Below are 20,948 nucleotides of genomic sequence, written 5' to 3'. Positions count from 1 at the left end.
TATAAGCCATTTTCGCATGGCTATCCAAAGTTTTACATACCAAAGTTCAAACAAAACATAATAGCCTATACATGCCGAAATGTTCTCTTAGACCAACTAGGAAGAAGATACCAAAAAGTTGCAAGCTGGTGTGATGACTTCGACGATGGTCCCGAGCATACAAAAATGAATCAAAGGAACCTAAACAAGTGACAAATAAACACACCGAATGAGTATATAACTCAGTAAGTCATAAGCATTACACTACTATCCATCTATAAAATATCATAAAAGAAATCAAATAATGCAAGATTAGGTACTCTATCCATACCGACTATGCCATAATTTCACGCACATTTATGATTACATGCTCTCAACTAGCCAAGCCTCCATTGACATCTCGTATGATATTCGATATGATATTTGATGCATCTCCACACATCATTTTATCTTCATTTAAATTATACTAATAATAGCATTTCATCTACTCCACAATAATATTATGTTCCTACTTCAAATATAATCACCACATAGGTTCAAGACTTACCAAGCTCAGTTCCAAATATAAACATAACATCTATTCCTTATGAACTCAAAATATCTACTCGTTCCGCTGTCTATGATCTACTCGATAAAGTCGCACACTTAACGTTAATGATTATTCAAAATATACAGAAGTCCGCACACTTAGTGCTTAATATTCAAACTCGCACACTTAGTGCTATACAATTCAAACTCGCACACTTAGTGCTATACAATTAAACTCGCACACTTAGTGCCAATCTCATTATAGTAAACGTTTATACCCGCACACTTAGTGCCAAAATCAGCAACTCAATACATCTCACTTCTTTTTTACACTCGATAAATTTTGTCACTTCATGCATTTATATATCATTCCATTCGGCATAAGTACATAGGTATTATGATTATTTATATCAATACAAAATATATGCTTAATAACTTACCTTGTGTTGGGTAAAACGGTTCTAACTCGGCTACTCGATGTCCTTTCCTTTGCCTTTGCTTGATTCTCCTCCTTTAACTTCTTGAGCTTAATCAACAAATTAACTAGTTTAACTGTCTTGCTAAATATTTATATCAAAATATTAATGATTTCATATCATAGGAGATACATGACTAATTCTTATCTTCCTACCATATGTTTTTGAGCTATTCGACTAATAACCATATGCTATCGCCCTACTATCAATAATTCAATCACATATGCATATATATATATATATAGAATGTGCAAAGCTTAGACTCAACATCACCTATGCTCTTAATTTGATGGTCAATATGTATACATATATACATGATATCAACTATACTATCATCTTTAATTCACCTAAACACAAAATTTCATCTCATGAACACTTGACCTAATTCTTCCTAATCTAGCATGGCTTCACATATATTTATAACATCCTACAAATCCACATATACCACATTTCTACATAAATTTTCTTTTACTTTTCCACTACTTCCATTCACAACATCAAAAGTACCATACACATGTATCATTACAAAGCTTCACACTTAGCATGCAAATGACATCAACACAAATCCACCTTAGCCAAACTTAACTCATCTTCATGCCTCATCACCACAACATCAAACATCAACCAAGAAGACAACACCCATGGCGAATATCATCTCCATCCCATAGCAAAGATTTAAACCATGGGCTAGGTAGAACTCAAACTAACAACTAAAAACATGCATGAATCTCATGGACAACATCAAACATACCTTAGTCTAGCAAACTACCATAGCTGATTTTCTCAAGCTCTCCCCCTTCTTCTTAGAACATTCGCCAAGGAAGAAAAATGTGAAAGGATGGACACTTTTTTTTTCCTTTGTTTTCATCATATTCCTTTTTTTCATTATTTTATTCTTTCTATCATAACCACTAACCCAACATGTTTGCAACATGTTTCCACTCATAGCATGGCCGACCACCATGCTTAAATTTTGGGTAAATTGACATGCAAACCCATCATTTTCACAACATGCATTAATAGACCACTTTACATTTGCCTAGCACATTTCTAAATTTTCTCACACAAGTCCTATTTGATAAAATTCACTTACAATTAACAAAATCCAAACATGAAATTTTCACACATGCATATGTACATATAATGAGCATCAACTATGACGGTTAATTATTTTTATGACTCAGTTTAGCGGTCCCGAAACCACTTTCCGACTAGGGTCAATTTAGGGCTGTCACACTAACTATACTCGACTCAGTTCCTGTTAAAGTAGGTTTAGCATAATCATACATAGTACGCGGAGCAGGATTCTGATTAACAGCAATTGCAGGAGGTAACAGATTTTATTGGTTTTCAGCCATCTCTTCGATTGGGGTTTGAATATCGTCCTCTTGCTCATTCTCTGTGTATCTTAAGCTTTGCCTTATTTCTCTTTGGTTTTTACGAACTGTGCGATCGATTTCTTCTTCAAAAAGTAGTGGTCTTGACGGGTTTCTTCTAGTCATAAACTATAAAAACCTGCCAAGAGAAAGAGAAAGTAAATTAAATAATAATAAAAATTAAATTAAATTAACTTGCAAGAAAAATAAATGGCTAAAGTAATAAAAATTGAGTGTTCCTAATATCTTAGTTCCCCGGCAACGATGCCAAAAACTTGATCGTGATATTCATGTGATAAGTTTTATAAATTTATAATGAATCGTTCTTGAAACTAACTATTATCACGATGAAGGCAAGTGTACCTATCGAACAGTAGTATAGTTTTAGCAAGACCGGATTGTCGAACCCAAAGGAACTAAAAATACTAGTAATGACTGTCTTTTTATTATCTAGCCTAAAAATAATGGGGTTTGTTTTAACTAACTAATTAACTAAACTAAGAAATCATAGAAAATAGAATTGGGGAATGACTTTTGGAAAACTCGATTGATTGAGACAATACCTAAGGAAAAATCCACCTAGACTTCACTTGTTATTTGACTCTGAATCTGACGATTTATTCATTTGACTTGATCCGTAGAAATCCCTAAGTTATATTATTATCCCTCTCGAGACTAACAACATCTAACCCTAGGTTGAATAATTGAAATCTCTTTCTAATTAACTCCCTAGGATTGCATTAACTCGATCTATGGATCCCTTTATTAGGTTTCACCCTAATCCAGTAAAATATTGTCACCCTATCTCTAGGCACACAACCAACTCCGCTTAATTATGACAAATGTACTCTTAGACAGGGTCTATTCCTCCTCTGAATAAGAGCTTATCTTGAACCAATATCCTGGAATATCAAGACAAGAATTAAGAACACATAATTAAGAACAAGCCAAATATTTATCATACAATTCAGAAAATAATAACAAGATTCGTCTTAGGTTTCATTCCCCTTAGGTATTTAGGGGATTTAGTTCATAACTAAAAAGGAAAACATCTCACAAGAATAATGAATACAAAACATAAAGAAAACCCAAAACTCCTGAAGGGAAATTGAGGTCAGATCTTCAGTCTTGATGATGAATCCAGCTTCTGAGATGGATCAATCGGCTTTCCTTGAGCAGTTCCCTGCCTCCTTCTCTATGCGTCATCTTTTCTCCTCTTCTAGGGTGTATTTATAGGCTTTGGAATGCCTAAGAACCCTCAAAATTGGCCTTTTTCGAATTGGACTAAACTTGGGCTCGGTAGGGACATGCCCGTGTGACACACCCGTGTGCGATTACTTCAGGCCGTGCTCGAGCCTGTTAGAATGGCACGGGCGTATGTTCTACCTGTGTGAGTTGTGATTTGATTCTGCCAAATTGACATGACTATGTGATCTGCCCCTGTGAGGAAGTCCAGGCTGTGTTGATTTCGTACGTTGGCCCATTTTCTCCATTTTTGGCCCGTTTCTCGTTCCTTTCGCTCCCTTATGCTCACCTAAGTATAAAACATGAAATTAAGGCATTAGGAGCATCGAATTCACCAATTATAAGGAAAAATCATCCATAAAATGTGTTAAGCGTGGGGTAAAAATATGTATAAATTATGGTTTATCAATCATCGTCTATTCAAACTAGGTAAATTTCAAGGAAGAAATTTCCTTAAGAAGGAGAGAATTGTCACAACCCAAAATATAGGGGGTTAATCGAAGTAATTAACCAAGAAATGAATTAATCTTGATGGTTAAGTAGTTAGTGTCTTCTTTAGAGGTCCTAGGTTTGAGCTATCCTCTCTAATTTCTATTCCTTTTATTTTCAACAACCTAGGATAAAAGCCACACTAAAATATATACTGTTGGGATTAAAACTTCACAAGAAATGGGCGATAGCCCAATGGTTAAACGTTAGTCTCCCCCTAAGTGACCTAGGTTCGAGCCACTCTCTTCCCCCTTTCATTTTTTATTATTTCAGCCTAAAACTTTAGGATATTTACCCTTGTCACCCTAGGGTTTCAAACCCTAAACTATTTAACCATTCTTTCCAAAATAAACTAGGATTTTTCTCTCTTTTCAATTCCATTTAGAATTTAGTTTTCATCTTTTGTATTTCTCCTCTCTTTCTTTTCTTTCCTCTTCTTTACATCATATTTTTCATCAATTTGTTGTTGAATATTCTTTTCTTTTCCATATCAACTCAATCCTCGTTAAATCATTTTCTACCAGTTGTTGAATTCATCGTCAATAGCCTCTATATTTTCATCAAGGTTTGGTAAATGAATTTGTTTCGATAAGTAGAACTTTTAAATTTCGCAAGAGCATCGATCCACGTTGATCTTTCAATTCAGTTACTCAATCATTTTCTATTCTTGTTGAATCTTTCAATAAACTTGAAAAATCTTGAAATAAATCATTAACTTGTGTATATATGTCATTTGAAGGACCTGATTTAGGTTAATCGACTAGAACCGAGAGCAAGACACATCGATTGGACCCCCAATGAAAGGTGTATGTCTTTTTCCAAGAGAATTGTTGGTGATTGTGTATAGGAATAGGGTCACACAGTTTCCCACACAGGCGTGTGGACAAAATGGGTGGACTACATGACCCCACACATGGCCATGTACCCTACAAACCCTAAGCTAATTCATGAACCACACGACCACAACCCTTCCGTATGACCATGCCTCTCCTGTAGGTTAATTTTTGCATTTGTCAAACGGCCACAGTCTGTTACACAGCCTGGCCAAACAATTGTGTAACCCCTCCACACAGTTTATAGCTTTTCACACGACCTAGCCATAAGGCCGTGTGACCCCTGTTTTATAGTTTTGCCTAGAATTTTATGAATTGTTTAGTTTAGCCCCTGTCTAAATTGAATATATATAGAAGTATAATATGATGTTATATGTGAAATTGAATTAGTATTGTTATCTGATATGCTATCATATTTGAAAACTGATGATTAGTTGATGAAATTATGTAATGAAATTGAGAAACTATTACCCGATTAACTGAAAGAGTTGGAATGCCATAGAATAGGGAAAGTTTAGGTTTATATGACTATGTGTCGAGGAGTGTTGGGCACACCCATTTTTTGGTTATACTGATTAGTGATAGGCACATTTAGTTACCAGTTTTACCAACTAGGGCTAAGCGCAACTTCTTATTTTGGATTTATCCAATAGGAACTGGGTGTCAAATTGGTGTGATTGGTTGGATCCATGTATCTGTCTAAGTCCGGAGTTAGGCTAATAAGGACATGTATAGTGCAAATGAAATGAATGATGCTCAAATTGATTTGATACGATGATTGGATGATGCATAAACATATTGAGAATCAGTTATACAAACCCAAGGAGCCAATATGGAAACATGACAAATCGCTGAATGTGATTCGAAATTTGTATTATGGAATGAAGTAGTAATTAACATTAAATTGGCAATTGATGTATATTTGATATAAAAATGAATTGATATTATATAGGAATGAATTTCATATGATTTAATTGAATTTGATTGAGAATTCAAATTAAGAAATAAAATAATGTTTGGCTTTAATTTGAAATGGGATGTATTGAGGGTAAATAGATTGTAACACCCTTTACCCGTATTCAATGTCGGAACAAGGTTCAAAGCATTACCGGACTTACCTCACAAATAATCATACAATTTTGAGCCATAAATTTTCATCCAAATTAAAACCATTTGCAATTAATCATAAAGTCCCTAATACGAGCCTACGAGGCCCTAAACATGCTTTGGGAGTGGCCCGAAACTAAACCGAGAACTTTAGAAATTTTTACAAAAACTTAGAAAATTATTCCACTAAATAGGGGTCCCACGCCCGCGTCGATATGGGACATGCCCGTGTCTCGACCCCTTGTAACTCTCTGACTCGTAATTCATGAACAAATTGGGATCACACGGTCAACTCACACACCTGTGTGCTAGACCGTGTAGAAAATTAATTTTCATAAAATAGGTGCAGACTTCACATAGCTAGGGCACATGCCCGTGTTTGAGGCCGTGCTATCCACACAGCTGAGACGCATGCCCATGTCTATGCCCGTGTGCTCAATTCTAAGCATTCTATTTCTCAAAGTTAAGGTGCAGGGGATACACGACCAGAACACATGCCCATGGGGCAGACCATGTGTCACACGCGGCCTAGACACACGCCCGTGTGTCTACCCGTGTAGACAAAATAAAGGCTATTTACCAAGCCAATTGCCATGCTTATTCACACATACACATACACCAATTCAATGGCACAAAACATAATATACTTAGGCAACCAAAACACCCACAATTATGACCAACACATGCCAATGCAATAGCAACATCTATCATACTCACAACATTTATTATGCCCTAAATCAATCATGCAAATTTCACATTCATTAAGCCTCGATTTACTACTTTCAAGACACATAATTGTGCACAAACTTATTATCTCATCAATATATCACATTTCCAAACATTTCACATTCATGCTATGAATCACATTCCATCATTCACCAAGCATACCATGGCCATATCACCAAAGACATTGGCACATATATGAATATACTTAGGCTGACAACCATGTTAGCCAAAATAAGCCAATTTACATGGCTAAATATCAAATCAAGCCTTTGACAATTACAAGCCAATACATTGGTTAAAATCATAATGACACATATAACAAAATGACCAAGCCCTTATACATGCCATACTTCTAAAATACAAAGATCATCAATACCCAAAACGAGTTTGATAGTGCGATTCGAATCTCTGACAATCTCCAATCCGAGCTAGCTTGGCAACACTGTAAAAACATGGAAAATAAATGGAGTAAGCTATATAGCTTAGTAAGCTCGTATACAAGAAATAAGCAACCTTACCATGCATATAACATTTAAATATTATAACATAATTAAATGTAAATTTACCATAGTCTCATGATCGTAACTCATTTCACCACAAAACTTACCTCATATTCATCGTTTCAAGCATTTAATAAATATGAGCTTTATGTACATACCTAAACCATCTTGAAATGAATTTATACATATTCTTATCTTTGACATACCTGTGAACCACTCGGAATAATAATGTCAGATACTCAGGATTTTTGCACACTAAGTGCCACATACGTAGCCAATGCTACCTCAATCTCATTTTACATAATCGCTCGCTCTCGAGCTATCGACGGACCTACTCACACAAGATGTAAGTCAAGATGTAGCTACGCGGTGCTGCTCGCACAAGCTGTCAAGTGTCTACAACATATGCCGGTATACTTAGCCAGCAGTAGGATTTACAAGACCAGCACCTGGATCACATAATCAAATAACACATAATGACCCTAGTGACATGTCACTTGTATCCTAATCTATTTCTAAGGTTCAACGGGACTTCTCACTTGCCGAATCGTCGTCGAACTCCTTCATAGAATTATACTCATTCACACAATCAAACATACAATTCATCTAATATTAAAGCATTTAAGTACAGTTATTCTAAAGCTTATTTTTAACATACGAACTTACCTCGGTACAAAATGGCTAATAGTTCGATTTAGTACACAACCTTTTTCTTTCCCCGGTCTAGGTCAGAACCTCTTCTTTCTTGATCTATAATATTAGATTTAATTCATTCAATCATCTTTATTCAATTTAATCCCAAAAATACCTTACGGAAAAAATTACATTTTTGCCCGTAGCTTTTTAACTTTTTACATTTTAGTTCCTAGGCTCGTAAAAATGATTTTTCATTCAATTTCATCACACCCAAGCTTAGCTGAACCTATTCCTTGCTCATAATAGCCCACATTTTTCACTTATTCACATTTGTACACATATTTTACAACTTTTACAAATAGGTCCCTATTTGACATTTTCATCAAAATCACTTGGTAAATGTTGTTTATCTAACACCAAACATGCATTTTCTACCATTAAACATCAAAATACACACATATTCAACATGGGTAAAATTTTAGACTTTGATTTTCTTTCAAATTAGTCCTTGAAAATAGCTAGATTAGGTTGAGATAACTTCAAAAACATAAAAATCATTAAAAAGGGGACAAAAACGGACTTACAATCGAGCTTGAAAGCTTGGCCAAAACCCTAGCTATGGTGACCCTTAAAATTCGGCTATAGAGGATGAAATTAGAAAGATGAACATCTTTTATTTGTTTTATTTTGTCTTTATTAACCAAATGACCAAAATGCCCTTAATGCCAAACTTTGAAATTTCACCTAACCATGTCCATTTTTGTCCAAATTAGAGTATAATGGTCTAATTACCATTTAAGGACCTCCAATTTAAAATTTCATAGCAATTAGACACCTTTAGCTTCTAGAACACATATTTTATACCAATTGCAATTTAGTCCTATTAGTTAGATTAGACACTTTATCGATAAAATTTCTTAAAAAACTTTTCACACAATCATTCAATCATACTGTAGACCTTAAAGAAATAATAAAATTAACATTTCTGCTTCAGATTTGTGGTCTCGAAACCACTGTTCCGATTTGATCCAAACATGGGCTGTTACATAGATTATATGATATGATTAACATAGTGAATTGATTAAATGATTATTTGTTTTTTGAATGATAATGAAATGTTGAATTAATTGAATTGAAATGTTATATGATTGATTTACTATATGGCATGATAAATGTTAAACTCACTTTTTTTTTATTTGATTTGTCATGATAAGCAAACTTTACCAAGTTAAGTAGCATACAGTGTATAATTATAACCTAAGGTAACTTACTTGGTTTTATACCTATGAAGTAACTAAGCATTGTAAATGCTTACCTCATTTTTTTCCCTTTCCTTGTAGATTTCCAACTTGGAACACGTCAAGCGGATCGTTCGAAGCTCACGCTATCCCGATATTGATTCAGTAGCCTTTCTATCACTTAACTCAGTTTTGTGGCATGTATATAGGCGATTCATTTTTATTCAATCTTGAATTTTGGTACTTTGGTTCTTGATTGTGGTTTGTGTTTTAAATGGTTATATGTTATGTATATAGGCTATTTTGGGTTGATGGTTTAGAGTTATAAGTTGAAGTTGTAATTTTTTATAATGGTAGCCACGTATAAGGTTGAATTTAATGATTACTATGGTATGTATATCTGATAAATGATGACAGTATGTGTGGTGATGGTATACTTGATTTTGGATTATGAAATGGTTCAGAATGGTAATCTTGGGTGAAATGTATAGTATATGTGTTAGTTAATAGTTGTGGTATATTCATTTATTAAATTAAGTTGTTTCAACAATATGGTAAGTTTTAATTATGTACAAAGGTAAATGTGTGAATGAGATATATATATATATATATATATATATTTATATGGTCAACTTTGTAGGAGTTTAAACATGTTTTAGGCTTGTTAAAAGATAAATTTTGGGAAGTATTCTTTGTAAATTGTACTATGATGATACATGTTTGTATGTATAATTGAGTTTTATGTTTTGAATTTAGTTTTTATGGTGTCAAATGCCATGTTGGTTAGGCATTACTAGAATGTGTTATATCATGCTTTGGATTGAGTTTATGAAGTGTTTTGGGAAATATATAATGTACGTGGATTTAGATTGCATCATTTGAAAAATGACCATTTTGATGTCACATGGTTTGCCACACGGCTATATGCCATACACCGTTAGTTAACATGGTCGTGTGCCACTAGTAATTTAGACACAGGATGATTGACACGACCTAGCCACACAATTGTGTGAATGTTTGAAAAGTTTTATAATTAGGTCCACACGGACATAGTTAGTTACACTATCCAACAACAAGGCCGTGTGACCTTGCATTACATAGCCTCAACCTATCACAAGGCCTAGCCACACGACCATGTGACCCCTATTTTGTATTTTTGCCACATCTGAAAAGTTTCAAATTAGTCCTTCATTAGTTCTGAATTGTTTTTAGAGCTTTCATAAGTTCAATTTAAGCTCAATCTTACATGTATAACATGTTTAACTGAATGTTTAATGATTAATGAATGTCTTAATAAGTTTGGATTGAAATAGCATGATTATGTTCTATTATTTATTGTAGCATCTCTTAACCCTAATCCAGTGATAGAGACAGGTAAAGGGTGTTACACACTAAATCAATATGTTATTTTAAAATAATGTTTACATTTTAATTATATTATGAATATTTTATTACCTTCATCAATTGCATTTATACTATTATTTAAGTCTCTGACTGAGTTAGTATCACAATTTAATCGGGTGCCAACTCGATTAATGAAATTATGTAAATGTCCTTCCATAATTAAAATAAGTTATATTATCTTAGGGCACTTTTGTCTTTTATTTTAATAAAAACCAATAAAAGTGAGATTTGCACCCACACCAATTAGAGTAGTAAAACTTTGAATTTATCACTCAAATAATGCTTCATTTTGATACTTGGAATACATTTTTATTTTAATATGCACAATATAATACATTCACCAGTTATATATATTAATAATGTTGTTGATTTAGTGTTGCAATTTAACTCAACACCAACTCAAGATTGATGATAACACCATGATAAACAATTGTATTGATTCAGTAATTTTAATATGGCGCATTTATGTATTTAAATTTCGTTATGCACACAATTTAATCTATTTTTTTATTTTAATATCGTACATATTTTATTTGTTATTATTAGTTAATTTCAATTCATACATTTCATTATTTATTATATGTTATATTTAAATACACTTATAAATTAAAAATACGTGATTTTTATACTCATATATGTGTCATAAAATTTCTAGTATTCTCTAGAAAAACTCAGAGTGAACATGTAGGCAATTCATTTTAAATATATCAGTTAAAAATAAAAGATACATACACAAATAAAAATTACAAAATTTCGATACTTTTAGATAAACCAAGTACATATCTTAGAAAACCGACTAAAAGTTAAAATAAAGAATGATTTTAAATATCATTTAAAACAACATCTATATTATATATATTACATGGAAGATTAAGTTAGTGTCGTAACTCAACTCGACATTATTTCAATTGTGAAATTATTAAAATATTTATACTTTAAATGATAATTAATATTATTATAATGATATTTTAATTTTTTTTCATACTTTTAAATGATTTTCAAATAAAACAACTGAAAATCATTATTTGAGAATCAAATACATAACCAACAAGTTCATGTGAAAATTTCTTAACACTTCACCGATAATAATTTGATGGAATAATCTTATAAATATATTTATAATATAAAATATTTCGATTAAAATCTAGTTAATACTAAGAGTTAATACATAGTACATTGACATAGTTTTTTTTAACTCTACAAGCAGAGTTAAAATTTGTCATGTCTTATTTTACATATTTATTTTTTTTAATATTTCACTACACCTTATAGGTAGACTTGTCTAAGGGTCGAGTAGCTCGCCTGGCCTGATAGGCCGATCTAACTTGAGTCAAGTGTGGACAATTTTTTACCTTGAGTCGGCTTAGCTCGACCCAAATTCAATTTAAATAATAAAAATATATTTTTAAATTTAAATCTAATTATAAATATCAATTAAAAATATTTTTTTAATATTTTATTATTTCTTCAACAGTAAAATGGGTTTTTTTTAGTCGAGCCTCAACCCAACCCGATTTGTAAAAAACTCTATTTTTTATAACACTTTTCCTCACTTTAATTTTATTTATGGAGTTTAAAAACTCTACTCACATTATATCAAATAGTTTTTAAAAATTAAAAGTCTAAAATTTAAAAACTTAAAACTTAAAAAGAAAGAAAAAAAACAGCTGCCATGAGTCAAGCATTTGCCCGATTATTAACTTTTAACTCCGGAACCTTAATTAATGTAATATTTATTCAAAATTTAAGGGTAAATTGTGATCCAATTATTGAGTTTGTTCTAATTTCATCACTCAATTATTAATTTTTATTTAATTATTCAATTTTTTAAATTAAATAATTTAATACTCGTTTCATTAATTGAGTAATGGATGAGTAATAAAAACATAAAAAAATTCAACTATTAAAACAAAATAAATTAAATAGTTAAGTGGCTATTCTTGTACTTTATTCAAAAGTTGAACTCATATATTTTTAAAAATTTTCATGTTTATTATGGATAAAGAAAAAACAATTAGACTTTCTTTTTATTATTATGTTACCCTAAAAATATAATTAGTATATATGATAAGTGTTATGATATAATTTCTAGGGTAAACTACACACATATTCACTCAATTATAAAAAAATAATAATAATTTTAGGCACACAAAATAAAAGGTTTACAATTTAACCACTCATGTTACATAGTTATGTCATTTTGGTCATTCCCGTTAAAACCACAAACGACAAGTTGACATGACAGTTTAAAAATTAGTTTAATAACAATTTTAGCCTTAAACTTTTATATAAAATATTGATTTAGTCATAATTTTAAAAATTAACCATCAAAATTTATAAATATTCTTAATTTGATCTTAATTTTTAAAAAAATTAAAATATATAAAATACATTAATATTTTCAAAAAATATAAAAAATTTAAATTTTATATTAATATTAAATAAAATAAAAATCTCTCACCCCTCCCCCACCTAAACCTCACCCGACCGTCCCTCTCCCCCTCCCTCCCTCCCCACTGTCCCTATCCTCTGCCTCTCTATTGCTGTAAAATTAGCTTTTGTAGCAGCAATAGTAGTAAAGATTTGAAAAAAATTATACTAAAAAATTAATATATTTAGAAACAAGGGCTGGAAACCCAGGTGCTTAAAAATTCAAATGGAGTCGCTAAAGGGTATGCCTAATTATATATTTAGAAAACACCTTGCTTTTCTCAAAACTTTAGATTCTGTTTCTGGTTACCTTAAAGCCTTTGAGATCTTACACTTCACAATTAAGCTTTTAGCGGTGTTTAGATCGAAAAGTGCAAAAATTATACATTAGTGACACTAGCTGGAAAACGTCACAAAAGGTAAGGCATTAGCAACGTTTTTTAAATAAATGCCGCAAAAGGGTAGAATTATAGTAACATTTTTCTTATAAACATCATAAAAGGTCAGCAATAGCGACGTCTTTTCATAAACGCCGTAAATATGTATTAAATTTTTTCAAAATAGGGTCGTTTTATTAACCCCAAAACCCCAAATTCTTTTCCCCAAATCAATTCCCCCTCTTCTCAAAATCAAAGTTTTTTTTTCCCAAACCCCTTTCTTTTTTCCCCAATTTCTTTCCCCAAATCAATTCTCCCTCTCCCCAAAATCCCTAAGTTTCTTTCCCAGACCCCTTTCTGTTTTTCCCAATTTTTTTCCCAAATCAATTCCCCTACCCCAAAATCCCTAATTTTTTTAGAAATCCCGTTTTTTTTTTCCTGAATTTCTTTTCCCCAAATCAGTTCTCCCCTCCCCGATATATGCGCAAAATTGATATTTTGTTGAAGAAGATAAAGGTTGGTGATTGCTTTTGGTACAGAGATATATATCATCTCATTTGTTCCTTGTTCTCGATTTGAGGTAATTGCTAATTCTTGTTTGTTTCTTTTTTTCTGGCGTTCGGGATTTTGGCCTACTTACTTCTCTTCTGTAATCGATATGTTTTTCTAGATCGGCACGGTTTTCAAAGTTTTCGTCGCTTTCTCCAACCTGCAATGCTTCCATTCCTAGCTGGTAATCAATTATTTTCTCCTTCACGCACACCTTTTTTATTTGATTAATTTTGCTTTATGTTTTCATTTTTCATTTTTTGTTTGTTAATTGGTGTTGTGTTTGGTTGCTGATAAACAAGAAGGAAATAAAGAAAAATAAAGGAATGGTTCAGTTTAAATTCTTTTGTTGTTTTATTAATTTTGTTTCAGTTGAACTTTGTGACCGATGTTAGCTTTTTATCTCAACATTGGAAAGAATGTGAACTTTTTTGTTGCATTTGTTGACCATTGATGATTACAACAAAGTTTTGCTCCAATAGGTTTTGTTGCATAAATGGAAGGCAAAAAATTCTTTTAGGAAATTTTATTAGAAAATAATTAAAATATTTTATTTGTTATTTTATTTGTTAAGGCAGAAAGTTTTGTTTATGAAATTTTGTTGTTTGTTCTCGGCTTGAATTAATTGAAGTAATCATTTTCTTTGTGTTAAATGATTTTGAGATTTTGGGTGATATATTGACGGTCACCACTGTTTGTCTTATATATTTCAAAACTTAGAGATTAACTTAACAAGAAACATGATGATGATGAGTATTAGTGAAGAAGGTGATAACAATAAACACAATCTAAAGATAAGCTAAAAATATAAGTCATTTGTGAGAAAACAATATAAAACTGTTTTCAGCCCTTAGTTCAATATAAGAGGAGCAGAGTACATGACTTCTCTCTCTAATTACAGAAAAAACAAAGTGCATGGGTTCTATCATCAAGTTGTTTTGACAAATTTGATTATATATTTTAGGTGAAAGTCTTTCGGCTATTAACAATTTGACTACTCTCGAGATCATAAATCTTTCTAATAACAACATAACAAGTATAACATCATTTCTTATAACAATTGATATTATATAACAATGATTTAAAAGGGCAGATTCCTATAATAGCTGGGAATTTTTCAAGCTTTCATTTGCTTATATTTTCATAAGAATTTTTATTCAGGTTCCTTACATATGTAAATCTTAAATATATTTTCACCAGTAAAATATTTAGTTCTTATATGTTGATAGCTAATTGGATTTTTTTTATCTTAAAATTTTTTATTATATGTGAAATTGAATTAGGTCAGATTTCTTTTCAAAATAAGTTCTTTCAACACTATTTTACAAGGTTGAAACTTTAAATGACGCTTAAGAAATCTAATCAATTATTTTACAATATTAATTAGTTTATTGAATGCATGTAAATTTGGTCATTTTCATGTAGTTCTAATATCATGTTTTTTCTTAGTTTATACTGAAACAAGAGTAATATATTTAGAGTTCTTAGTTTATACTGAAACTTGAAATGATGCTTTGATCTTTAGGTGTACTATCTATTGAAAGAACTTGTAAGGAAGTCGATTGCTGAAATTCAGGTAGACAGTTCTTGCTGTAGTTTTTTTTTTTTTTTTGTGTGTGTGTTGTTAATTTCTTTATGACTACTTTCTTTCTTTCCATTTTTTACTAACAACTATGTTGCCTTCGCCTCTCTTTGATTTTTTCTGCTTTCAACTTGTTCTACCCTCTTAATTAATACTGCTACCAGTAGTAGAATATTGGTATAGTTGACAATATATGTACATAAATAACTTATCATTGACCAAGATTTCCTGTTGGACACTTCCATCCAAAGTTAGGCAGCACTTAGCACTTAGTTTAGTTAGTTATTAACCACTCTCACATTTTCTTTTTATCTTACCAAAATGAATATATTATTTTCCCCATCTCAATCCAAGCATTCCCAAATTCCAGTTTTCTCTCTACTAACTAAATACACGGTTTATATTTAAATAATTTTATGAATAATTAATTAATTTCTTATTAATTAAATAAATAATCATATTTCATAATAATTTTATGATATATAAAATTAATTAATTAAATAATCATATTTCATATTTCATAATAATCATATTTTTAAACTTTTAAAAAATTTAACAAAATTGTTCCCCATGTTGAGATTAATTTCTAGTTTAATTAGTTTTCACAGACCCTTTTTCAATGAAAAGCTATTGAAAAGATAAGTAAAGAATGATGGGTGACTTATCACTTAATGAAAAATGAGTTCGTTTAATCAATTTATACTCTCTTTTTTTAATAATTGAATTTATATTTTTTAAATTTGGTACTTAATTTTTTTCTAATTTGATATTTAAATTTATCAAACATTATACAAATTACTTCAATATACTATAAGATTTTTAGATAATAAAACAATCAATGTATGATCCACATGTGGAAAATGACATGAAATTTCTTTTTATATTTTAAATGTTCAATTACTTTTTATTTATTTTTTAATTTTTTAATTTAACATAATGAATTTATTTTATGAATAATTAATTAATTTACACTACTCTATTAAGTTAACCATATCATGTTATTATCACTACTATATTAAGTTACATGAACTGGAAAACTGCATGTATTTTTTCAAAGTTGAATTTGAGTTTTATTTATTACTATCATGTATTGGCAGTGATGAAAACGAAGCAAAAGTTGAGGCCAAATTTTCAAAGCCATAAACATAAGAAATGGTTGCAATATTTAATCGATTTTTAAAATTTTAAAACTAAATAAATAAAACAGACAACAAGTTTTTAACTAGAAAGGAAATTATTATCAATATATTGATTGATGGAAGTTCAAATAGTGTTGTTATGACAAAATAATAGTTTGTGCTAGATTTTACATAACTTGATTCCATTTATAACTATAAACTGGTTCCACCTCCAAACCAAATTAAAAAATTTAGTAAATGAATAAAAGGAAAAATAAGAATAAAAGTTAATGGTTATCATAACTTACATAAACATTTAAAGAATATAAAAAATTTGCAATTTCTAACATTTAGAGAATATAAAAATGTTGTCACTAATATATTTTTTTAAATAATTAGATACTTGATATTATATTATCTATTTTAGTACAATGACATGATTTAAATCTATTTAGAACACTTAAGTAACCGTAACTTGTTGTTAATTTTAGACTTCAAGAACTATGAAATGGATAAGAGTTGGATGAATTTGTCAAGGGTAAGCAACGACTATCGAAATGTAGTACAAACTTTTCTAAATTTTGCATTTCAAAATGCAAGCCAAGAGAATATGATTCTTTGCCTATGTAGGAAGTGTGTCAACATCAATTGGCAATTGCACACTTAGTCGAAACTTATCTATGTCGAAGATATGGACAACCAATCAGTAAAGTTGAAATTGCACACTTAAATGATAAATCTTGGGTACAAGCACATCGATATGTTCTTTTTCACCATGATTCAATTGAACCATTATGCAAGTAAGTTTTAAAATTTGACAAAAATTCATCTTTTTAATTTGTTTATCTTCTAACCAAGTAATCCACTTTTTAACATAGTGAGTACAAACAAGTCTTGAGATCTTGTTCACACTTTCAAAGTTTACAACATCGAGAGATTCATAAGTTATTTGTAGAATCTTTTCATGAATAGTTAGGGCAGACAGTATGCAACTGAAACTTTCATTGACAAATAATAATATTTTCGTATAACATTATAATTAATCAATTTACTTTCAATACAATAGGTTTGGAGTGGAAAGGACGTCAATGAAGAAGTTAAATAGCTTTCACAAGGTCCAAATAGAGTAGTAAAAAGTTATACTACCTTTCTCATTAATGGATTCATGTTTCATACAAAATCTCGCAAAAGATTGAGGACTCAAAATTGCAGAATAGTTGTTAATTCTTTAATTACAAGTTATGCTACTGCTAGGGACAGTAATCCTATTGAGGGAAATGTAGAGTATTACGGACTTCTTACGGACATTATTGAGTTGGATTACTATGGCAAACGGAAGGTTATTTTATTTTGATGTGATTGGGCTAATGTTAATGCTGCTCGTGAAATTAAAAAAGATCAATTTGATTTTACAGTGGTGAACTTCTCTCAATTAATTCACACTGGACAACAGTTGATAGATGAGTCGTATGTATTTTCTTCTCAAGTTAAACAAGTTTTTTACTCGCAAGATCCAACTGATGAGGGTTGGTACGTTGTACTCCGTAACATCCCTAGAGACTTGTTTGACATGGGCAATGGAAGTAAAGATGTCATCGACAAAAGATCAAAAACTTTGTCTTTTCTAGAACAAAACTTAAATGAAACTATCTCTAGTACTAGTACACAATTTCAATGGGTTCGCCAAGATGTGGATGAAGATATTTACGAATTATGATGTAGTAAGATTTTACGATTTTTTAATTATATGTAATATTATAATTTAAATCTTGATCTTGTTAAATATTTCAACTATTTTTTATGTTCTATTATTGTTGTAATTAGTTACTAATATTTCAACTATTTTATGTGTATTGCAGATAATATGCCTAGAAGAAGATTGCGAGATCTAAGTATTATTCAGAATCCTCTAAATTCAGAAGAAACAAATAGTGAACAACAGACTACTATTGAACCTTTTAATGTTTTGAATACAGCTGACGAAACTGCAGAAATTCAAAGTAATGTTAGCTTTAATTTACATGCAGATTGAATTTTATTATTGATTTTTGTTTTAAATTCTTATATTATCATATACCATTTTCTTAGCTGAAAGTGGTGGGAGGCACAAAACTCGAGGAGGTACGCTATTAAAAGATTTATACGATCTAAATTCTGTCGAGTGTGTCAAAGTATCTAGAAATAGTCATGATCAGCCTATTAGATCAGAATCTCGACTTTTAGTAGGATACTTGGGTATTATAGCACGAAATGTCAATTTATTGCCAATAAACTACTAGTCATGGCATCATATGCCTGATAGTAACAAAAATCAAGCTCTCGATAATATTAAGGTAATGACATGAATGTAATTTATAATATTTTGGTTTAAGTTTCATTTATATTTTACTTTCTAAACTTGTGTTATTTGCAGGAGAGATTTTTTTTAGAGGTCTTGGATAATTATGTGAAGAAAACATTAGGAAAGAAATGGAGAGACAATACAAGTACTTTAAAGAAGGAATATTTTAGGAAAAATATTTCCCTCGAAGAGAAATTGCGAAATGTGCCGCCAAGAATGCTGAGGTACCAATGGGAAGATGCAGTTATATTTTGGAATTCAAAAAAAACGAGAGGTATTACGTACTTCCAAACTCTTATAATTATTTTGGTTTATAGTATTTACTATAAACTTAATAATAATTTCATAATGTAAGATCATGAGCGATTTGGAACTACAAGTAGGCAAAAACAAAAATTCACGCACACAGTTGAGTCGAAAAGTTTTTGTTTATGTAGATGATGATGAGATATTTTGAATTTATTAATTGTGTCAAATATTAATTACTTTCTACTAAATAATATTTTTCCTACTATATTGTAGGAACTGTCATCTGGTCAAAAAGTTGGACGCCTTCAGCTTTTTGACATTACACATAGAAAGAAAGATGGATCTCCTATAACTATTGAAGCTGTAGAAATTATGGTATATTTACTTAATAAAATTTGAATTATTTTAAATATTTATCATGTTTAATTATAATGGTGTAATTCGTCGTTTCTAATGCAAATAATGCCAAGTTATGTTGCGTTTGTTTGATTTTATATTTCGTTTCTAACTCCTTGATTGATTTATTAGGAGAAATTAAAGGATAAAAGGGCGAAGTATGAAGCAATCACTTCAAGTGATAGTTTTGTTAATCTGGATGACATTGATAACAGAATTATTACTGAAGTTTTGGGTCTTGAAAGGTATGGTAGGGTTCGATTTCAAAGATCTTTTGTTAACCCAACCCAATTTTTTGGACCCAGCTCGCAGTAATATATGCCTTCGGCAAATCAGGCTCAAGCTAAAGTTCAGAAGTTAAGAGACCAGATGGCTCAGATGCAAGCGAGCACAGTTGAACAAATCGCTCAACTTAAAGCAGAGGCTCAAAGAAAATATGAAGAACTCCAGCTACAATTTAAAACGGAGGTAGCAGCGAGAGAAGTAGAAGTAACAAGAAAATATGATGAACTCCAGCTACAGCTTCAGAATATCATGAAAATGTTTCAGCAGTCACAGAATCGATCATCTTAGACTTTTGTTTTCTTATTGTGAGAATATCTTAATAATATAACTTTTGAATATAATATATTTTGTTATTTCATTTATTAATTTAGATCATATACATATTTCTTTCATGATAGTCTCATTTAGATTTGAAGTTTTTGGTTAGATTTGATGTTACAAGAAATTATGTTGAAAATTTGGGTTCTATATGAATCAAAATGGATTGGTAAAATCTACTAAAATTAGTGACATTTTCTAAAAAACGCCGCTAAAGAACATAATCTTTAACAGCACTTTTCCTAAAAACGCCACTAAAGATCATGTTCTTTAGCAACACTTTTACCACTAACTCCCTAAAGGTCATGTTCTTTAGTGGCGTTTTTGGGAGAAACCGCTAAAGGTCATGTTATATAACAGCGTTTTCCCACATAAATATCGTAAAATTTAGCGGCGTTTTTTACGGCGCTTATAAAGACGCCTCAAATTAAGTGCCTTATGCCGCTAAAAACCTATTTTGTTGTAATGCTTGTAGAGTGCTTCTGTTATTTAGCTATGTTGTGTGCTTAAATTTTCTAAAGTTGCATAATATCTCCTTTAAGATTAAGTATTGGCTGAAATTTCACCGTAATTATCAACTTATTTTAAATGTTAGTTTTTGGTTTATAGAAGTATGATAGTTAGAGAAAGTGATCAAATTGTTTGGCTATGTATGTTCAGAAAACCATCTTCGGCGATAATGTTTCGTTTACTTTTATGCTACTGCTGCAAAAGCTAATTTTACAGCAGCACCAGAGAGGGAGAGAGATGGGGATGAGGGGGGTGG

At 30.9% G+C, this 20,948-nt stretch overlaps 1 protein-coding gene across 5 annotated transcripts; it reads left to right on the top strand.

The window, feature by feature from the left end:
• The first annotated feature begins 13,066 nt into the window (after positions 1–13,066).
• Positions 13,067–20,256, top strand: LOC108487237 (uncharacterized). 5 transcript variants are annotated; one of them, XR_008279998.1, is made up of 9 exons: positions 13,072–13,386; positions 13,884–13,924; positions 14,015–14,077; positions 15,419–15,469; positions 18,453–18,593; positions 18,682–18,714; positions 19,007–19,208; positions 19,457–19,558; positions 19,712–20,256. XR_008279998.1 is itself a non-coding variant. In XM_053025602.1 (5 exons), the coding sequence occupies exons 1-5, from the start codon at positions 18,885–18,887 to the stop codon at positions 19,892–19,894; spliced, it is 582 nt and encodes a 193-aa protein (XP_052881562.1). In that variant the 5' UTR covers positions 18,741–18,884; the 3' UTR covers positions 19,895–20,256. The 5 variants fall into 5 exon arrangements, 1 of the variants encoding a protein (XP_052881562.1); XR_008279995.1 differs by having other exon boundaries at positions 13,067–13,924; positions 18,682–18,926; XR_008279997.1 differs by having other exon boundaries at positions 13,075–13,924.
• Positions 20,257–20,948: the final 692 nt, after the last annotated feature.

Source organism: Gossypium arboreum, chromosome 3 (genome assembly GCF_025698485.1).
Source record: "Gossypium arboreum isolate Shixiya-1 chromosome 3, ASM2569848v2, whole genome shotgun sequence".
NCBI lineage: Eukaryota > Viridiplantae > Streptophyta > Magnoliopsida > Malvales > Malvaceae > Gossypium > Gossypium arboreum.
The sequence above is the reverse complement of the archived record's forward strand: the minus strand, read 5'-3'. Positions and strand labels throughout refer to the sequence as shown.